The sequence below is a fragment of the Sinocyclocheilus anshuiensis genome, unplaced genomic scaffold, assembly GCF_001515605.1.
Source record: "Sinocyclocheilus anshuiensis isolate Anshui unplaced genomic scaffold, SAMN03320099.WGS_v1.1 scaffold529, whole genome shotgun sequence".
Lineage (NCBI taxonomy): Eukaryota > Metazoa > Chordata > Actinopteri > Cypriniformes > Cyprinidae > Sinocyclocheilus > Sinocyclocheilus anshuiensis.
Genome location: NW_015540872.1, coordinates 390,124 through 407,897, shown reverse-complemented (window position 1 = coordinate 407,897; position 17,774 = coordinate 390,124). Strand labels below are relative to the sequence as shown.

At 40.4% G+C, this 17,774-nt stretch overlaps 1 protein-coding gene across 11 annotated transcripts in view; it reads right to left on the bottom strand.

Moving 5' to 3' along the window:
* Positions 1-17,774, bottom strand: part of sox6 (SRY-box transcription factor 6) — a 166,644-nt gene that overhangs the window by 52,936 nt on the left and 95,934 nt on the right. For all 11 annotated transcript variants that reach the window (XM_016485751.1, XM_016485755.1, XM_016485756.1 and 8 more), the window contains 2 exons: positions 13,577-13,749; positions 11,732-11,800 (listed from right to left, as the gene is read on the bottom strand). In XM_016485751.1, the coding sequence (XP_016341237.1) occupies positions 11,732-11,800; positions 13,577-13,749 (242 nt within the window). The remainder of the gene's footprint in view (positions 1-11,731; positions 11,801-13,576; positions 13,750-17,774) is intronic.

Here is a 17,774-nt window from a genome sequence, read left to right as displayed (position 1 = left end):
GTGCGGGGGGGGGGGGTTTATTCCCTTAAGAGCACCAGCAAAATGTGATCAGTGTGTTCAACAGAAATGTGTTCTTAAGGCAAATTCTTGTTGAGCCTCTAAGTACCTAAAATGTAATTTAAGTCTGTAAATATTTCAAGCAATTAGGGCTATATTGCATATAAAATATCAAAGACGAGCCTAAGGCTTTAGTAGTCTTCTGAGCTCAGCACTGCTGTGGCATAGTGCACACAGATATCACGTCCACCTCTCCCTCACTACTCATTTAATTTACTCGCCGTCTGCTTTACTCAGGGTTACCTGCTCTAGGAAGACAATTAACGTGGGACTTAGTTTACACAATGATAGAAAAAAAAGAGAAATGAAGAAAGAAATAAAGTATATATTTTTTTTCTCTCAGGGTCTGGTCATAAAATTGAAAAGGTTTTCAGTAAACTGGCTAAACCCAAGGGGACTGGCTCAAACAGCATGGGTAATGAGGGGAGAAAAGGACAGACATAAACAAACCCACAAATGAGTCTTTGAGGCCAACATCATTATCCCACATATACATCCCACATCTATGAAAACCGGCACCGGCACAATACACAATACACACCAGACCCTTTCGGACCATGATGGTGTAGGGCAGCTAAACAGGAAAAAAAGGCAATAAGCTAGTATGATATGCCTTCATGCTTTCATTCATGCAATATGCTTCTTTTTCTTTTCTTTTCTTTTCTTTTTAATTTTATTTACTTTCTGGTCACGTTTGAATTATGCATGATGCATTTAAAGATACATATTTATTTTTATGCTCGGTCTTCTTTTCTTTTCTTTTCTTTTTAATTTTATTTACTTTCTGGTCACGTTTGAATTATGCATGATGCATTTAAAGATCAATATTTATTTTTATGCTCGGTCAAACCTTCCAAATAATAAATATTTAAGATATAATTAAAAAGCCTAATATAAAAGAGAAATAGTTTACTTCATTTTAAAAAGAAAAACAAATAAGGTAATACGTCCATAAGAAGGAGGAAATGGAGAAAAAAAAAATCATAAATTCAGTCTCTTTACCAGATATATTTTGCTCTCACTCTTGGAGGAATATACAGCTATTTTATTGATAATTTTGCAAATAGTTTACTTTAGCAGGAGAACAGCAGACATGTTTTCATAAAACAATGAAAATTAAAAATTTAACTTTGAAATATATTAATATTAAATAGCATACATGCATTCATGTATTTATTAATAATGTTCTAGTAACAATACCATTTCCTCTTCTTAATAATTCTTATTAATTAAATAATAATATTCTTAAAATATTCTTTCACTTTCCATAGTTTTGTTCATGGATTTTAAAGATAAAGGCATATCACCTGTCCATGTTGACATCCATCTAACTGCTTTGACAAGGATATGGGAAGTGATTTGTTCTCCCTTTTAAGTTATTTATTTTGCCGTTTTATACGGTTAGTGGTATTTAGCATTGTTTTCTCTCCATCAGAACAGACCTGTGACCCATTTTTGGGTCATGACCCACCAGTTTAGAACTGAAAGTCTAGAGTCAGACCACCCATTAACTAAAAATGGCATTGTCCAGTGAGCGAGTCCATGAAGAGAGATAGAGAGAGAGGAGCATTTCTCCTTCTTCCTGTCATCTGTGTGCAGACTAAGCCACTGTCTTCACTCTACCCTTCCAGCAGCTGGGCCCAGAGAACAACAGAGAGCGCTCTGTTGTCCAGCAGAAAGCTGACATTGTTACAGCCGGGACTTTATTGCAGGCACATGAGAGTGTTGAGACTTTAAAACACGCTCAAATGTCATGTGCACACCCAGTGACGGGGAAGAATAATTATGAAAAAGAGAGAGAGGGAGAAACGGAGAGCGAGAGAAAGACAACAACAATTCAGTGTGCATGAAAAACGGATGAAAGACAAAACGGCCCATTCATTGTATTCCGTCGGGAATGCTCGGACCCTCCTCCGCCCCATCCGAAACACAAAGCGGCCCTTTTTTGTGCTGCGACGCGCAGGGCTGAATGCTTTGCTTTGCCACCCTAGCCCTAAGAAAACACGGGCCCCCTTTCTAAACTGCCGGCTGGCCGCACACAGTAGAGGCTATTAATGCCTTGCCTTCTTTCCCCCTGTGAGTGTGCCCACTGCGGAGGCTGAGGACCACGTTAAAAAGCCAATGCAAAGACAAAACAGTTTGCTCAACATTAACAGGGAAAACAGTGGGCCAGGCAGGAGGGGAGAGGAAACTAAGTCAACATCACACTGGAGGATGTGTTCTCCACCAACTGATATTTTTCCCCTCGCAGGGCCCGGGCACAATGAGAGCTAAGTATAGGTCCATCGTGCATGGTCTGGGAGGGCTTGTGGTGCGGCGGCGAGTGACAGGTGCTTTCTGATGAGATTCAGGGGCTGATTCTGGCTGGACAGCGTCCGCTTTATGCCACCCTCCACTGGGTTTGAACTCAAGAGACCGCTCTCATGGATCGTGAATCAGCCACTGATTATGATGATGCTCAGTTGAGATGCGAAGATGCACTGGCTTCCAAAAGGCCTTCGGTTTGTTCATTTCAAACACGAACCGAATTTGGGTCTGTATCACATACTTTTTGTCCCTAATCCGCATGAACGTTGAAGGGATAGTTCACACAGAAATGAACATTTTCTAATTATTTACTCACCTTCATGTCTTTCCAAATGTGTATAACTTTCTGAAGTGTTTTTGCCTGTACAATGAAAGTCAGTGGGGTCAAAAACAGCATTAGACAACAGTGACTTTCACTGTAGGGACATTTTTCAAAACATCTTCTTTTATGTTCTACAAAAGGAAGAAAGTCATGCAGGTTTAGAGCATGGGCGAACCATCCAATTTAACCCTTTTTATTTAATTGTGAAAAAGCATGATGTTATGCAGTCAACGCTAAAAATCAGCCTGTGTTTGTCTACTTTTCTAAGCAGTCACTTGGAATGATCGCATACGGAACTACACAAGTATGTCTTTGTGTTGTGATCTCTCACCATATGCTGGAAACATGGTCTTTAGTAGTGTTGTCAAAAGACCCGGTATTTCGGTACCAAGTCGGTACTAAAAAAATTTAAACGTTACGGTACCAGGTTTTCTTAAGTACCGGTGGTACCGAGTACCCAGTCAACCCGGTTCTTGATGAGCTATCTAAAAGCTATCCTCTTCCACTGTTGCCAAGTCCGCGTTTTTCCCGCGGAATTGGGCTGCTTTAACACTGTTGCCGCGGGTTGTTTTTCATGTCCGCGGGTTGAGAAAGACCCCACTAACGTGATATTTAGCCCCTGGAATGCGAATTTTACCAGGGGAACCCCGCTGGTCAGACTCAGCCCATTGCTTTACTGAAGTATATTATATTTTCCTTTTACAGCTGCAGACTGAGGAAGATCCTGAAACACACCAGCAAACCCTAAAACAGACAACAGTTTACAGATGTTTTTCAGTGGCAGCAGAACTATGACTAAACTTTTGGGTGAAACTTGTTTACTTTTTTCTTACTTTTATTACTTGTGGGAAAACTTGAAACACTTTTAAATAAGTATAAAGAATGGCATTGGTTTTGTACATTTAATTTTTGTTTAACGTTACTAATAAAAATGTTGTTCAATTAGCATGTTTTTGTGTTTTGCTTTGGTACCGAAATTGGTACCAAGAACCGTGGATTTTCACTGGTATTGGTACCGAATACTGAAATTTTGGTACCGTGACAACACTAGTCTTTAGTCTGATCATATGCACAAATGAACAAAATACTGACTACTGTGTCTTCTAGCAAGCAGTGACGACGCCAAATCCTGTATCCTCACTCTTCTTGTTGGCACAAGTGACTATTTGATCACACAGTGAAAAGCAATACTAAAGACATCGCCTTAACAGAAAAATCAGTGATCGGCCAGGCGATCACTGTTTATATTCTTAATATCCGAAACTGTTTGAACTGCCGTTAAGCATTCTACCTTCACCCATCCATTAGCTTAATACCAAAAGCATCATGGCCCGCTGGTGAAGATGTAACTATTAGGGCCGTTTTTATGCGTCATTAAGTTTTAAAACGGGCCTACAGAAGCTTTATTGTTCGAACCGCACATGACTTTATTTAACGTCAGCGTTTCTCCTGCTTCGTGACAAGAAGTCACATTTCATAACTAATTAAATTGATCCCCCACACCCCCTCCAACCAAGCACACTAAATGGAATTATTTGTATCCAAGTGTCAATATATTAAATCAAAGGGGGCTAATGAGTCGGGTCACCGCTTTCTTTTATCTCCGCTCTCGCATGTTGGGCTCTTCATCAGCTAACAGTCTCTGCTAAATGGAGGATGAGCGCGTTTCAGGCTCCGCCGCACTGGGTCCAAGCCAAAAGGATTTGATGAGACCGTTATGGCCCTCATCCTGGTAGGAGTAGAAGCTAGTATACTCCACACCATAAAGAGAAGGGCATTAGCGTGCAGAAAGACGCAGAGATGTAAACACATGCCCACGCTCATTTCCTTCCTTATTACCATCCATTTGCCTGGCAGACAATGCTAATTGGCAAGACATTCTTTTTAGCATAGCTTGTTTTCAGCGCTGTCTCCGCATAAATGAGACTTTAGCATGAGAGATCACAAGGGTGCTAGGAGACAACCAAAACCATCTAACAAGAGGCAAATTAGGAGCATTATCTTTGTTCAATTAGACACCCCTATATTTATCTAAAAAAGCCAAGCTGAATTATTCACCATTATATGGCGCCTGGTGCATTTGAGGGAGCTTAATGAAATATTGGATTTAATTGTTGTTCATTGAATTAAAAAGGCAAACCAAATGGCTCTAGGCTAAAGACAAAGCTATGGTAATTAGCTTCATGTGCAGCGGCTAAATAATGGTGATTGTAATACGACTGAGAGGAGATGAAACCGGCGTACAGTAACCGGATTACAATTCTCTTAACACGGATTCCGTCGAGCCGGAGGGAAATAGAAAATATGTTAACAGGCCAGAGTCTATTTTAATATATGACCTTCTCCTTAAATAACTTGAGTAAACTACAAAAACAAAGCGTTTATTTATAATGGATCCCTCATGTTAATAAGCGATTCGTTAGCTACACTACAGAAAAAAGAACTGAACATATCCCAAAGAAGAAAAAAACAGAGAGACATTTTCTTCTCTCTGAAAAAGACATAACGAATGAGTTCCTCAAAGTCTTGTGTGTTTAATTAGGAGGCTCTGTTCTGTCTGCGCAGACAGGGTTTCTTTTTGTTCGACTTCCCCTGTGAATTCTGTCACCACTCTGCAAAATAGTGAGCGGAGAGACCTGAACACCATTATGCAACTTCTCAGAACAGACTGCTATTATTCCTCCATCCCTGTTTGTGAGCTTTGAAATGCCAAAAGACGATGAGAACGGCTTTTCAACCTGTGTAGCTCCTCATGCAAACTGTCAAGCTTCTTGAGTGAGCATCAAGTTTTATAATCAAATAATGCTATTACACAAAAATTCAGGATTACTTACAATGAAATGAGTTTGTCCTGGGCGACAGAGCCAGACGTGTGTGCTTTGTGTTTGAGACCTGGCTCTGATTAACCCTTTAGCCTGGCCTCCTCTCCCACTGATAAACACGGCTATAAGGGCAAACTCACAGTGGCCTGGGGAAATGGTACACATATGAGAGACATCAGTCTCACACACACACACACAGACATTTGTCTATCAGTCCACAGGAACAAAGGAATATCCTGAAGGCCCACTCTTCCACCGGCCTCTCAGGCTGTTCACAACACACACAAACACACTGGCACATTGTTTTACATATATACTTTATATAATTATTTAAAAAGATAATATAAATATAATTATATATATATATATATATATATAATTTTTTTTAATCATTTTAAGTATACATTTTAATTATGTTTTTAAATCTATTTTAACTGATTTTTAACTGATAACTATATTTTACCAAATAAATTGATCAAATGCATTCCAAATTTCCGTGATACCACCCCAATAAGCTTAGGAAAAAATGGGAAAATGTGTCTAGGAATGAGAGAAGTGGATGAGAAGTGGTGCTTGGCGCTTGCCAGAAGAGGGTGAGAGATGGAGAGCAAGAGATCTAAGATCTGTGTGATCCAGCCGGTGCTGGCAGGAGAAAGAGGGGGGCGGGGACAGCGGAAGACAGCCACGTGGAGGTTTCTCTCAGTAGAGTAGCAAGAGGAAGCGGAGCCCTGGGGTTAGATAAGTAGAACCAGGCCTGTACAATGACAGAGTGTTTGAACCGGCGGCCTGCTTTAAAACACAGGAAGCGACCGTCGGCACAACAATGGCCCTACAAAGAACAAACAGCATCTCTGTCCGTTGACAAACAGAGCTCAGTGTGCCTATCGCTCTCTCTGTCTCTTGTAGCCGCGCCGTGTGAGGAGGGAGAACAAGATCGGAGCTAATAAACTCTTGTTTGCTGTGATATGAGAGACAGTATACGAGCGTCATAATGGGATTCTCATAGAGAAAGAGTTATTTAATCTCAACGGGAATTTTTCCTCAAACACAGCGCAGCCTCGCCTCTCCTCAGTATCTAAAGTTCACGCCGACCTTTGGGGGAATCATTCTTCTCTTGATGCTTGTGCGTGTGTGTATACAATAAGATGAGCCTGCCTCCACCTGTGTGTTCTCCTCCCTGCGTCACCTCAGCTCACATCGTACCAGCCCCAGCGTGCAGGGATGCCTGGAACCGAGCCAAGTCTGCACTAGAGATGCACGTCAACCCGGCCCAGATCATCCCTGAGTCCAGCCTGGGAATGTACAGCTGCCATCGCAAAACACAGCCCAGAGAGAGACAATAGCACCTAATACATATGCACACATGTACAGGCCTTTGAAATCTCAACTGAGCACAGCGGCTGTAATCAAGTATGAAGTGTAAGAGATGTTTGAGCTCAGAGGACAACCTCTTGGACAAGTCTCCCTGACAACCTCTTGGACAAAAAAAGCCTTTTTATGCTCTAACCTCATATACACAGACATATTTCGTCATTATGGGGAGCTCAGGCAAAGCAAAAACAAGGAAATTTAAATGGGAATGTGATTAATTACGTATCAGTATCATTACGTTGATCATAAACTTTTGGTCATAAACTTCTCTGTTTGACTACTCATTCGACAAAGTGTTATTTTGGTTTTTAGTCAGTTTTGGTAATTTAAGAATTACAAATGAAAGAAAGAAAAATTATTGCAACCATTTGAAAAGAGAAAGAGAAACTGAAAATTGAAAGCATTTTGAACAACTGATGTTTTGGTAAAATTGTTATCAGTTATCAATTAGTTATAATATTAGTTATACAAGTATCAATTATTATCAAATATTATTATATGAATTATCAAATTGCTAGTTTGATAAAACTATTTTAACATTATTATATATTATAAATGAAAAACAAATAAACAAACATTTTAATAAATTAAAATATACATAGACAAATATATTATATTATATTATATTATATTAACCACATATTATACACACACATTAACATTACATAAGAAATTATATTATTTTCTAAAAATATATTATATTTCTTGGACTAAAATGCATGTATTTACAGAAAATTAAAGTATCCCTTTTCTCTCCATTTAATCAAATTTTTGTCTAAGATAATGACTTGAGATATTAAAGATCTCTGACATATTTTTTTTTCTTTCCTACAGGAAGCCATCCACAATTACAGCTGATTGTAATGGCATGAGGGCGAATAAAACAGCGAGTGGAACTGTCAAGGAGACAGGCTCTTTGTAAACAGGTCAGCGGAACCCAAATCACTTGGCTTGATTAATACCGATTCTAAGAACAACCAACACAGGCTTGCCTTCCTGTTGGAGGCGGTGGCTTTTACATGGTCTTATTTGTGCGGCTTTACTTGTCTTACATAAGTAACACATTTTCTGTTTCAGATCGAGATTTACTTCGACATTTGTTTTTAATTGTTCCTAAGCCGCTCCTTCAATCTCTGATGGCGCTTTTAAGTTCGTGCTTGAGTCACATAACAGTAATCCGGTCCCTGGACAGAATTAGTTGCCATATGAAATTTCTCAACAAGAGGCTTTTGGCTAAAGGAATAAATAAGAAGTAAAACCTTGAGCTTGAAGTTCTGATAAGCCTCTAACGCTATAATCTAAACATCTGTTATCTTTAAAACAAGTGACATTGTAATTCCCGAAAAGACAAAGACTCAATCTCTTCATCTCTCTGAGTTCTTTGTACAAAATGTGATGAAACGGAGAGAAGGGCAATTTAAAAGTGGTTTGATTTGGGCAAAGCACAGTGCCAAACTCTAGAGAAAACCAGAACTGATTTTCCAAGCCGACTCTATATTGGGTTACAGGCCCAATGGTTTTATTTGGACCCTGTTCAGTCCCGTTTACAGAATCCAGTGATGTGATCAGTTACATCATCAATAAATGTCTAAAACACCGCTTACCATGAGAGCCAAAACAGTAGCGCTTTGATGGGGAAGCTGGATCTTTAAACCACGCACACGCTCCACGCTAACAGCGTGGAAACCCAATCCCTGCATGCTGTTTTACCACTCAACTTTTACGTCTTCTACATGAAGGCTGAAGAGCTTGTTTGGAGTACTAATTAACTCAAAGCTGTTGTATATTAAGAGCACTGGGCATTTTTTGTAGAGCTAGCTCTAATGAAAACAGAGTGCCAGGGAACTGCATTAGCAAGCCTCCTCCTCTCGCTTCCCATTGCATCCTACTCTTGTCTTCCGACTTCTTCTTTACAACAAGCTGTGGCCTCTGGAGACGGAAGTTAAATGGGTCACAATGGGAGGCAATGGTAATGATATATATGGAAACAAAGTCAGTGAAGATAAAAAGCATGATAAAATAGTATGCATCCTAAGCCTGACTTTCTTAATGCCTCTGTTTTTGGTGGTGTTCTGGTATAAAAATTTGTGATTACAGTGTAACAGCCATTAACTGCAGCAGATGGAGACCATCTCTCAAGAAACGGGGCTCCATAAACTACAGTCAAGATATATTTTAAAAAGTCTTCAATGTTACATGATCCTTCAGAAATCAATATGCTGATTTGGTGCGAGAGAAATATTTCTTATTACTGATGTTGATAACAGTTGTCCTGCTTAAAGGGATAGTTCACCCAAAAATGAAAATTTTGTCATCAATTACTCACCCTCATGTCTTTCCAAACCTGTATGAGCTTATTTTTTTATGTTGAACATAAAAGAAGAAATTTTGAAGAATGCTGGTAATCAAACAGCTGATGGGGACCATTGACTTCCATAGTATTTCTTTCCCTACTATGGAAGTCAGTGGGGACCAACAACTGTTTGGTTCTTCAAAATTCTTCAAAATATCTTCTTTTGTGTTCAACATAAGATAGAAACTCATACACGTTTGGAACGACATGAGAGTGAGTAAATGATGACAATTTTCATTTCATTGTCACTTTTGATCCATTTAAAGGGGTCCTATTATGCTCTTTTACAAAGTCTTGATTTTGTTTTGGGGGTGTAGTAGAACAGGCTCTCATACTAGGTCTGCCTTGGGAAAGCTAGCGTGTCTCTGACATAGTGATAACACTCGTTGCCTTCTCTAGTGCAGCTCAACCAGATTTCGTCCCATTCATCGATATTTGTGATAGCACAAATCCCGGAAAATATGCGTTGTAGTCCAAACGAGTCGTTCGTTGTAGTTTTTGAAAAGTGATTTCTGTTAAATAAAATATCTCCTTTTGGATTGGACTTTGTAAATTTGCAGATGATTTTTTATGATCAAACAGCAACATTACAGACTAACTAAAGTTGAAAAAGTGAAAAAGCATAATAGGACCCCTTTAAGGCTCTATTGTCGAATAAAAGTATTAAAAGTTTTTTTTTTTTTAACGGTAGTGTATATGCACAATACAATGTGACCGTTAACATGATGCTACACTGCCACTTGTCCTTTGACAACAGCTTAGCTAATGTCATGCTATTGAAAAAATTCTTATGTTAACATAGCAACTTCAATTAGCTACTCTTCAGTGCACTGCAGGAATAACAGTATAGCATAGCCCAGCTGTTTAGGATGAGCTCTGTCGCTAGTTGAGAATATCCAACTCCAGCAGCCTCCACTCCTAAAGGTAATTAAAATTTTCACACGAACTCTTACTGCCACTGCGACACACAGTAAGCATGTAGAGGCCTGTCTACTGAAAAGTGAAGAGTGGTACTTCTCACACACGCGGCGTGTTAGAGTGGTAGTAGCACAGTGGCTAGTTCTGCGGGCTCTTCAACAGCGTGTGCCTTTAACAGATTGGGCCTTTCTCTTGAGAAGTGCACTTGAAAGAGGTTTTACTGCCGAGCTATAAATCTGTCGTGCTTCGGGATTGTGTAAATAAGACAGTGGTTTGTTTTTACCTGACACATCTGAGCAGCGAGAGAAAGAAAGGCTGATGGTTAACCTCACAATGATAGGTAGAGCGCTGAGAAGAAAACCGGCCTGGATTCCTTTCTGAGGGCCTCAAGCTCAGGGGCTTTGAAGTGGAAGTCAAATGCAGAGGATGATATGAGATGTGAAATAGAGAGTGAAAAGTGAAAACTGAGAAGTAAAGAATGAAATGAGTGCGTCAAATATGAGAGAAGACCAGCTGACATAATGGTGTATTGGGTGTGAATCTGGGAAAGAAAAGAGGAGTGGGGATCTTTGTACCTGTCTCCAATGAATGTGCAAAAGCAAGCGGAAAAAAAAGAAGAGAAAGAAGAGAGTATCTCCAGGCACGGGCTGCTCATGTTGCCCTTGGCTTTTATGTGTGTATGGTGTGTGTAAAAGACCCTGACCACTGCCACTGACCAGCTTGTGTACGTCCACGTCTCCGACTGGGTGGTCCGCTAACCTTGCTTGATTGAGAACCACATACCACGCAAACCAACAGCTCACAAACACTCATTCTTATCCTGCATCTTTTCCTGCTCTTTCTTCACATATACGTCACATTTATTTACGGCGCTCTTATAAGCATTCTCTTTATTCTCCCTCCTTTCCATTTTTTCATTTCTCATAATTGCTTGATGGAGAGGGAAAAAAGCCCAATCCACTTTGTGGATTTGGGTGACCACAGTGTGTACTTTGCAACTAATCCAATTCAATTATTTTCAAGCAAAGAGCAAGCTTTCAATGAGCCTATTCTTGAAGCACACTTATAAAGAGAGACCTTCAAAAGATCACTCAAACTGACTTAAAGCAAGCAGCAAATATTTGCAAAAGGCAAGGTTTGCGCAATTTACATGTCAACAAGGTATGTTTACAGGCTCGTCGGCCGCAAAATCACGCAAAGTGATTTTTCCAATATTGGACAATGGGAAACGGGGCTAACAGTAGCGACTGTTTTTCCAAAGCTGCTGCAACGTCACCGTGCTGGGACGGTGTAATTTCAGAGGCATTTATCATCGGCTTTCATGTCTCAAAGCCTTAGGGCACTTTTCCACAAAACATGCAAACAGGCACCACTTGGTGTCATTAAGCTTTCTCTCATTTCTGTTTTTTCCCTTCCTTCATTAATTAGGGAGTGATAATTATTCTACCCAGCTATAGCCCCTTCCCGAATTACCATTGGCCAATTATCCTGATTGATGAGAGTTGTAACGTGATTGATGACAGCTGTAAAAACAAAATAACGTTTTTTGACAGAACGAAGACGCGAAAGTCGAGCACTGACCTGGATCTGCTGCTGGAGGAGATTGATTTTGTGCTGTTGCTGCAGAAGTTGCTGCTGTTGTCTGGCAATCTGCGAAAGCACAAAGATTCCTTTAGCTGAACATCGCTAGAAACCTTCAACATTAAAGGATGTACGTTATAATAGTCCACGAGAGAGCAACTGGATTTATTGTACCATGTATTTATGCAGACAGATAATATATGCAATCAGAGCTTGTGGGTAAAATCTCTCGTCCACCAATTGACCCTAATGACTGTAATCAGAGGACTGCTAATGTGTATTATACCCAGCTCCGGGCCTGGCCGGGGCGATGCGCCGCGGGGTGAAAGACTGGCATGTTTACGCAACCTAGGAGTGGTCGGGTCTGCCCAAGGGTGGGCTCTCGACGTTAAGCGCATTGCCTTCTCCTGCTCTCTCAATTTCTCCCAGCCCCTGCAGACTCCCCCGTTCTTCCTCCTCAGTTAGCCTGACAGCCTAGGTTTAAGTGTCATTTAATTTTCATTTTCAAATATAATTACAAAGTGTTCACTGTAAGATATCACCCGTCTGCAAATGTGTCAGGATTAATTTGTGCTGGCTTCTTCACTAGTGTCAACAGTTAATTACTGTGTCGTGTCTGGATGGCTAAATGACATCCTAACTTCAGGCTCCCCCTTCCTCCCTCCCTCTCTTTCTCTCTCGCTCTCTTCTGTTCCCCTCTCCCTCCATTTTGTTTGTCATTAATGAAAAGGGATGCGGTTTTGAACCTTTGCAAAACCGTAAATTCCTGAAATAACCATTTATTAAAATCAGTTGAGCATACAATGAATATACAATTCTCATAAAGCTGAATATTAACGCGGAGAGCCGGGTGACATTAATAGGGTGAATTAGAAAACGTGTATCCGTTTCAGGTAAATGCAGACCACATTAATATGCACCTATTCATCTGCATAATAAATTGACAGCAATTATATGGTTTCGATATAAAAACAGTGAAGATGTAGATGGATCTTGTGCGACATTAACGGAGCTCATGAGCTGCTGATGCGTTCAGTACGCCTCATTTGCTTGATCTACACATGCTTTTCATGCAAAGTTTGATCTAATTGTGATCAATTTCCCTACCAATTTACGTGCTTCCATATTTCATCAGTTATATACAATAACCGTAAATCTGCGCTTCCCTCCTCATGACAGAGTCTGATTTATCAAGGAGTAAAACATCAAGCCATAAACTAAATTAAAATATTAAATCGCTAAATAGAAGAACTCATTACCTATTTAAAAGCAAATAAGAGCAATCTTGTTTTAAGTGCCTCCTCTGATAAATGAGGCTGTAAAATGAGAATATGTGACGCATCGTTGATAATATCTTTATTAAACTGGCTTTAAACAAAACAACAGGATTTAAAGGACATATGCACTATGAAGCCAGTAAGAGATTTGCTTTTGAATTAAATTGGCCTCACGCCACAGGAAGTTGAATTGGAATGGCAAGAAAAGAAATTTATTGAATTGTATTTCAAATAAGCATTATGGGAAATAAAGTTCTTCTTTGTCGTCCACAAAAGTTAATTAAAAAAAAAGTAACTATGAGGAAATATACAAACTGAATTCAAGTTTCTATAGGTGACATTTCAAACATATTTAATTTTTCTCAAAATGTTTCAAAATTCAAATTTTGTCCTGACTAATTTTGCCATTCTAGTTAAAAAATTACAGTATAAATTTATTTCAATTTTAATTCCATTCTACATCATTCCATTCTCAATTCCAATTCAATTCAAATTCAGGCACTGACTTTAATTCTGATTTATGACTTTGATTCTGAATGGTGCTCCACCCTGGTTTGCACATTCTCACCTGCTCTTGCTGTTGGCGTGCCAGCTCCATTTGCTGACGTTGTTTCTCCATCTGTGAGGCGGCCAGTTTCTTCTGCTCATCATGGGCGGCCAGGAGTTGCTCCCGCAGGCTGATGAGCTGTGTGATCATGGTGGAGAGCTGTCGCTCCTTCTCTGCGAGACTTTCTGGAGTACCTGCAACAGAACACATGTAGTCAAACACAAGGAACCAAACGGTAAAAGAGAAAAAAAGGTCTTCTTTCCATGACCCTGTACACTCTCCCAGCAGTGAGAAGAAAAGGTTCTCATGTTACATCAGCCAGATGTCCCTCACCTCTTAAATATAGTCTCTATATGAAGGCAAAGGTCAGTTTTCCTAGAGACAGAACAGCAAACAAAGCAAGTGGTAGAAAACAGAGCCTTGTTAATTGATCTGCGCTTCAGAGATATAAAAAGCCCACAATCGAGAAGCTCCAGGGATCAGCAAGGTTTTTTTTTCTTGAGAGGGCAAGACAGAGCCAGCAAATGCTGAGCATTGAGTACGTCTCAGTCCAGAATTCCTGAAGACCACAGAAGGCGGTCTGGGAGGGAAACTCTAGCTCCTTCAAAGTCGAGAATGGTATCATCCAAACAGCCTCGGTCTGATAACGGAACGGCTTCATTAAAAGTGCGAAGGTCACGAGTCCCGCTCTCTCTTTCCACTTCTGGTGATCGCGGCTTCTTGTAGAGATGGTGAGGAATGGAATTGTTCCTATTAAATAAGACGAGCTGTCACAAGACGAGTGAAGGTGGCAGATTAGTGACAGACAATACAGGGCAAGTGTGTGTGCGACTGCTCTCAATTCTCATTAAAGGAGGAGCAGGCACAAACACCTCAGAGCTGACGTGCCTTCTCGCAAACAGGGTCACCGTCACCTCTGTATCCTCTCATTATCTCTCTCGCATGCATCAAACAGCGTAATCACACCAGGCAATGTGCGTGCCTTCTGCACGTCCTCCCATGAGGCCGCGCTGTACCTTTAGCTAATCAATGCTAAGTGATCCTGCCTCCGGACAGTAACCTGCTGCTTCATGAGAACAGTACGATCAGCTTGGCTAGTGGCCAGCTCAGTGTTAAATTCTTCCCTGGGTGTCTTCCTGTGCTCCCCTGGCCACATCTGTCTTGAGTTTCTCCGAAGGGCCTCCCTGGGGCCTGCTCTAGTTCAACTATTTTAATTTGACTAAACACCTGATTTATTTTATCTCTCCGATGAAGAAGGCCGTTTGTCTTAATAGGGCCTGTCAACCTCCAGACCCCATTCAGAGCAATTTACTGGCCGGGCTTTCGCGGTGGCGATGAAGGAGAGAGGCTGCAATTCTCCATTTACCCTCTCTCTCAAAAAAGGCACCTAAAAGCGCCTATTCACTGCTACTGCATGTGGTTTCCTTGGGCCTGAATTGACTTTTTATTCAGCTGACTACACTTGTTGTGAATGGCTTATCTGTAAAATTGATACATTTGCAACTGATTTTATTAACCTTTGGCTTGTGCCATGAAGGGCCGTATTTAGCTGCCGCCGCTGTCGGGACTGACATCTGCCCCGTGCAGGCTCAAAAAAAGAAATGGAGAGAGAGTCCGAAGGGGATGGGGGCGGCAGAGCATCTCTCAATGGACGAAGGGAGAGACGCTTCACCGAGTCAGAAGGGCTGTTGGATGTCAAATAGCATAACTTGCTCCTCCTCCCAACGGAGAATCTCAGGGGCCTCTGGGGGTGGACAGGACTCATATCCTACTGAGGGGCAAACATCTGGACTCAATTCTGCCCACTCAGGAGCTCTCTGGACAACCCTCCAACTCGATCACACATTTCAATCACACAATCCGCTTTGCTTGATTCTGCTATACAACAGTTCGGAGTACACTCCTATTAGGTTACATACCGTAATTATCATTTTTATGTATTTTTGTGTGTAGAACTGTCGTATATATGTTGTACAAAAAGTGGTGATCGAGCACATACATGTGTTACAGTAACCAAGTTTTACCGAGGGGCTGCAGACTGTGGAGGGCCCAGCACAGGTTCTTGTGTGTGTGGAGTGCTGGTCTGCACAAACACCAACAGCATACTAACAGAGGCTCCATTGTTTCGCCTCCGGCTCAATTGTCCAGAGTTCACCCCAACCACCCCACCCTGCTACCAAAATGTCTTCCCGCTTCTCTCTCACTCCTGTTTTCCCCTCCTCAGATTTCTGGCCTGTTCTGGTCCTGTTTCATTGTTTTCTGACTATAACAGTAACTTCTCAGTGCATTATGGAAAGCTGAATGTTTTAGAAATAAGTGCATTAGAATACCAAACAATATCTTGTCTAGGCTGAAATTGAACAATATTATGCAAAGTATTGTGTAAAAAAGATTGCTTTATGTATTGCTTTATATCCTTTATATATTTTTTTGCTTTATTATATAATCTAACATTTATTTTTAATTATATATATAGTTAAAATTTAAAATATTACATTTATTTTTAAGCATATATATTTTAAGCATTGATCTAATAGCATAGTAAATAGTATGTGTGTATAGTATGTATATAGCATATAGTAAATGTATGTAAATATGTATATATTTAAATAATACACAAATAAATAATATACAGATAAATATTAAAAAATATTAAAATAAATAAAGTATTAAAAATGACTAATACACATTAAATATAAAACAATAATAAAAATGAAATGGGAAAATATTTGAAAAATGTTATTACAAATAATTTCATGCACAGTTTAAATCTCATAAATATGTATCCATATAAAATAAATTAATACATAAATATATACAGTGGGTACGGAAAGTATTCAGACCCCCTTAAAAAAATTAACTTAAATGATTTTAGCAAATGGCTGCAATATAACAAAGAGTGAAAAATTTAAGGGGGTCTGAATACTTTCCGTACCCACTGTATGCAGTTATTTATTTACTTGCATATATAAAAGTCAATTGTAGGAATTAAATAGGAATAGTGTGTTTTGGTAGTCCTGTTTTGGTATAGAGAATCCTGTTCTTCCTGCATTGAATTATAAATCCCTTTTAAAAGCAGATAAAAGTTTTATTGGCAGGGGAGCATGGGGGGAGCTCGGCCTGTCTGCAGAGTGCTGACAAAGAGAGCAGTGGTGCATATTGCATTGCTCTTAACAGCAGTGAGTCTGGCTGCTCTTGCAAAGGTGTCTCATTGCATTGTCGTTCTGACTTGACACATCTGGCCAGGAGATGCTAAATAATGAGAGCAGGTTAGGTTTGTCTAATTCATCAACGAGGACATAAGATTCCACTCAGGACCTTTGGCTGAGGAGGAAACACAAAGAATGAGGGAGAATATGCGAGAGAGACAGCGTCAACAGAACATTCACCTTCCTCTCCCTTCACTGCCACAAACCAGATTGGATGACATTTCCCACAATGCCCAACTCGAATACCGGAGAGAAACAACTGCGACTGCAATGAATGAGCGAGAGAGGGAGCTGTCAAAGAGAGGGGCCACCAGATAAAAGACACTTTGTAGGGGTGCGATTTGTTCTGTCCAACAGCCATTCTGCCACCCCAGGCCAACCCAACCCCCCTTCCCGGCTAATCAAGCAGTCTCTAATTTGAGTTCCAAGTCCAGCACCAAGGGAAGAGAGGGCAGCTTGTTACTTTGAAGAGTCCCAAGTGAATAAGAGAGATAAAAGATCCAGGCACACACTAGGAAGAAAGAGGAAAGGGGGCGAAAAAGGGAAAGACTCTCTATTCTCTTCTCTTCCTTTGGTTAGGACAGCTGAACCATTATGACTAAATTTGAATGACTTTTTTCCCTCCCTAATGTCCGAATACTGGAATTTCTTTGTCTCTCCTTCAGTTGGCTTTTGTGGATGCTCCCATATGCTGCGAGCCCATCCTAAGTAAATTAGGGCTCTAAAAGCAGCGATTGTGCCCAGGCTGTGTCCGGACGCAGGCTGCGCATAGCTGGCGTGCCTGACGTGGCTGGCGGCTCGAGTGCTGTGAAAAGGTATATTCCCTCGTCTCACCCAAAAAGGGGGAAAAAAAACAGTCACTAATGATTTTCAGCCCAGCAGTACATATACACAAGGACTAGCATTTATGGTCCCCCTTTTGAACTCCGAAGGTTCTTTTATGTGAAGAATCTGTGTCTATTGTCAATAGAGAATAAAAGAGTTCACGTCAAATAAAAGGGAATTAAAAA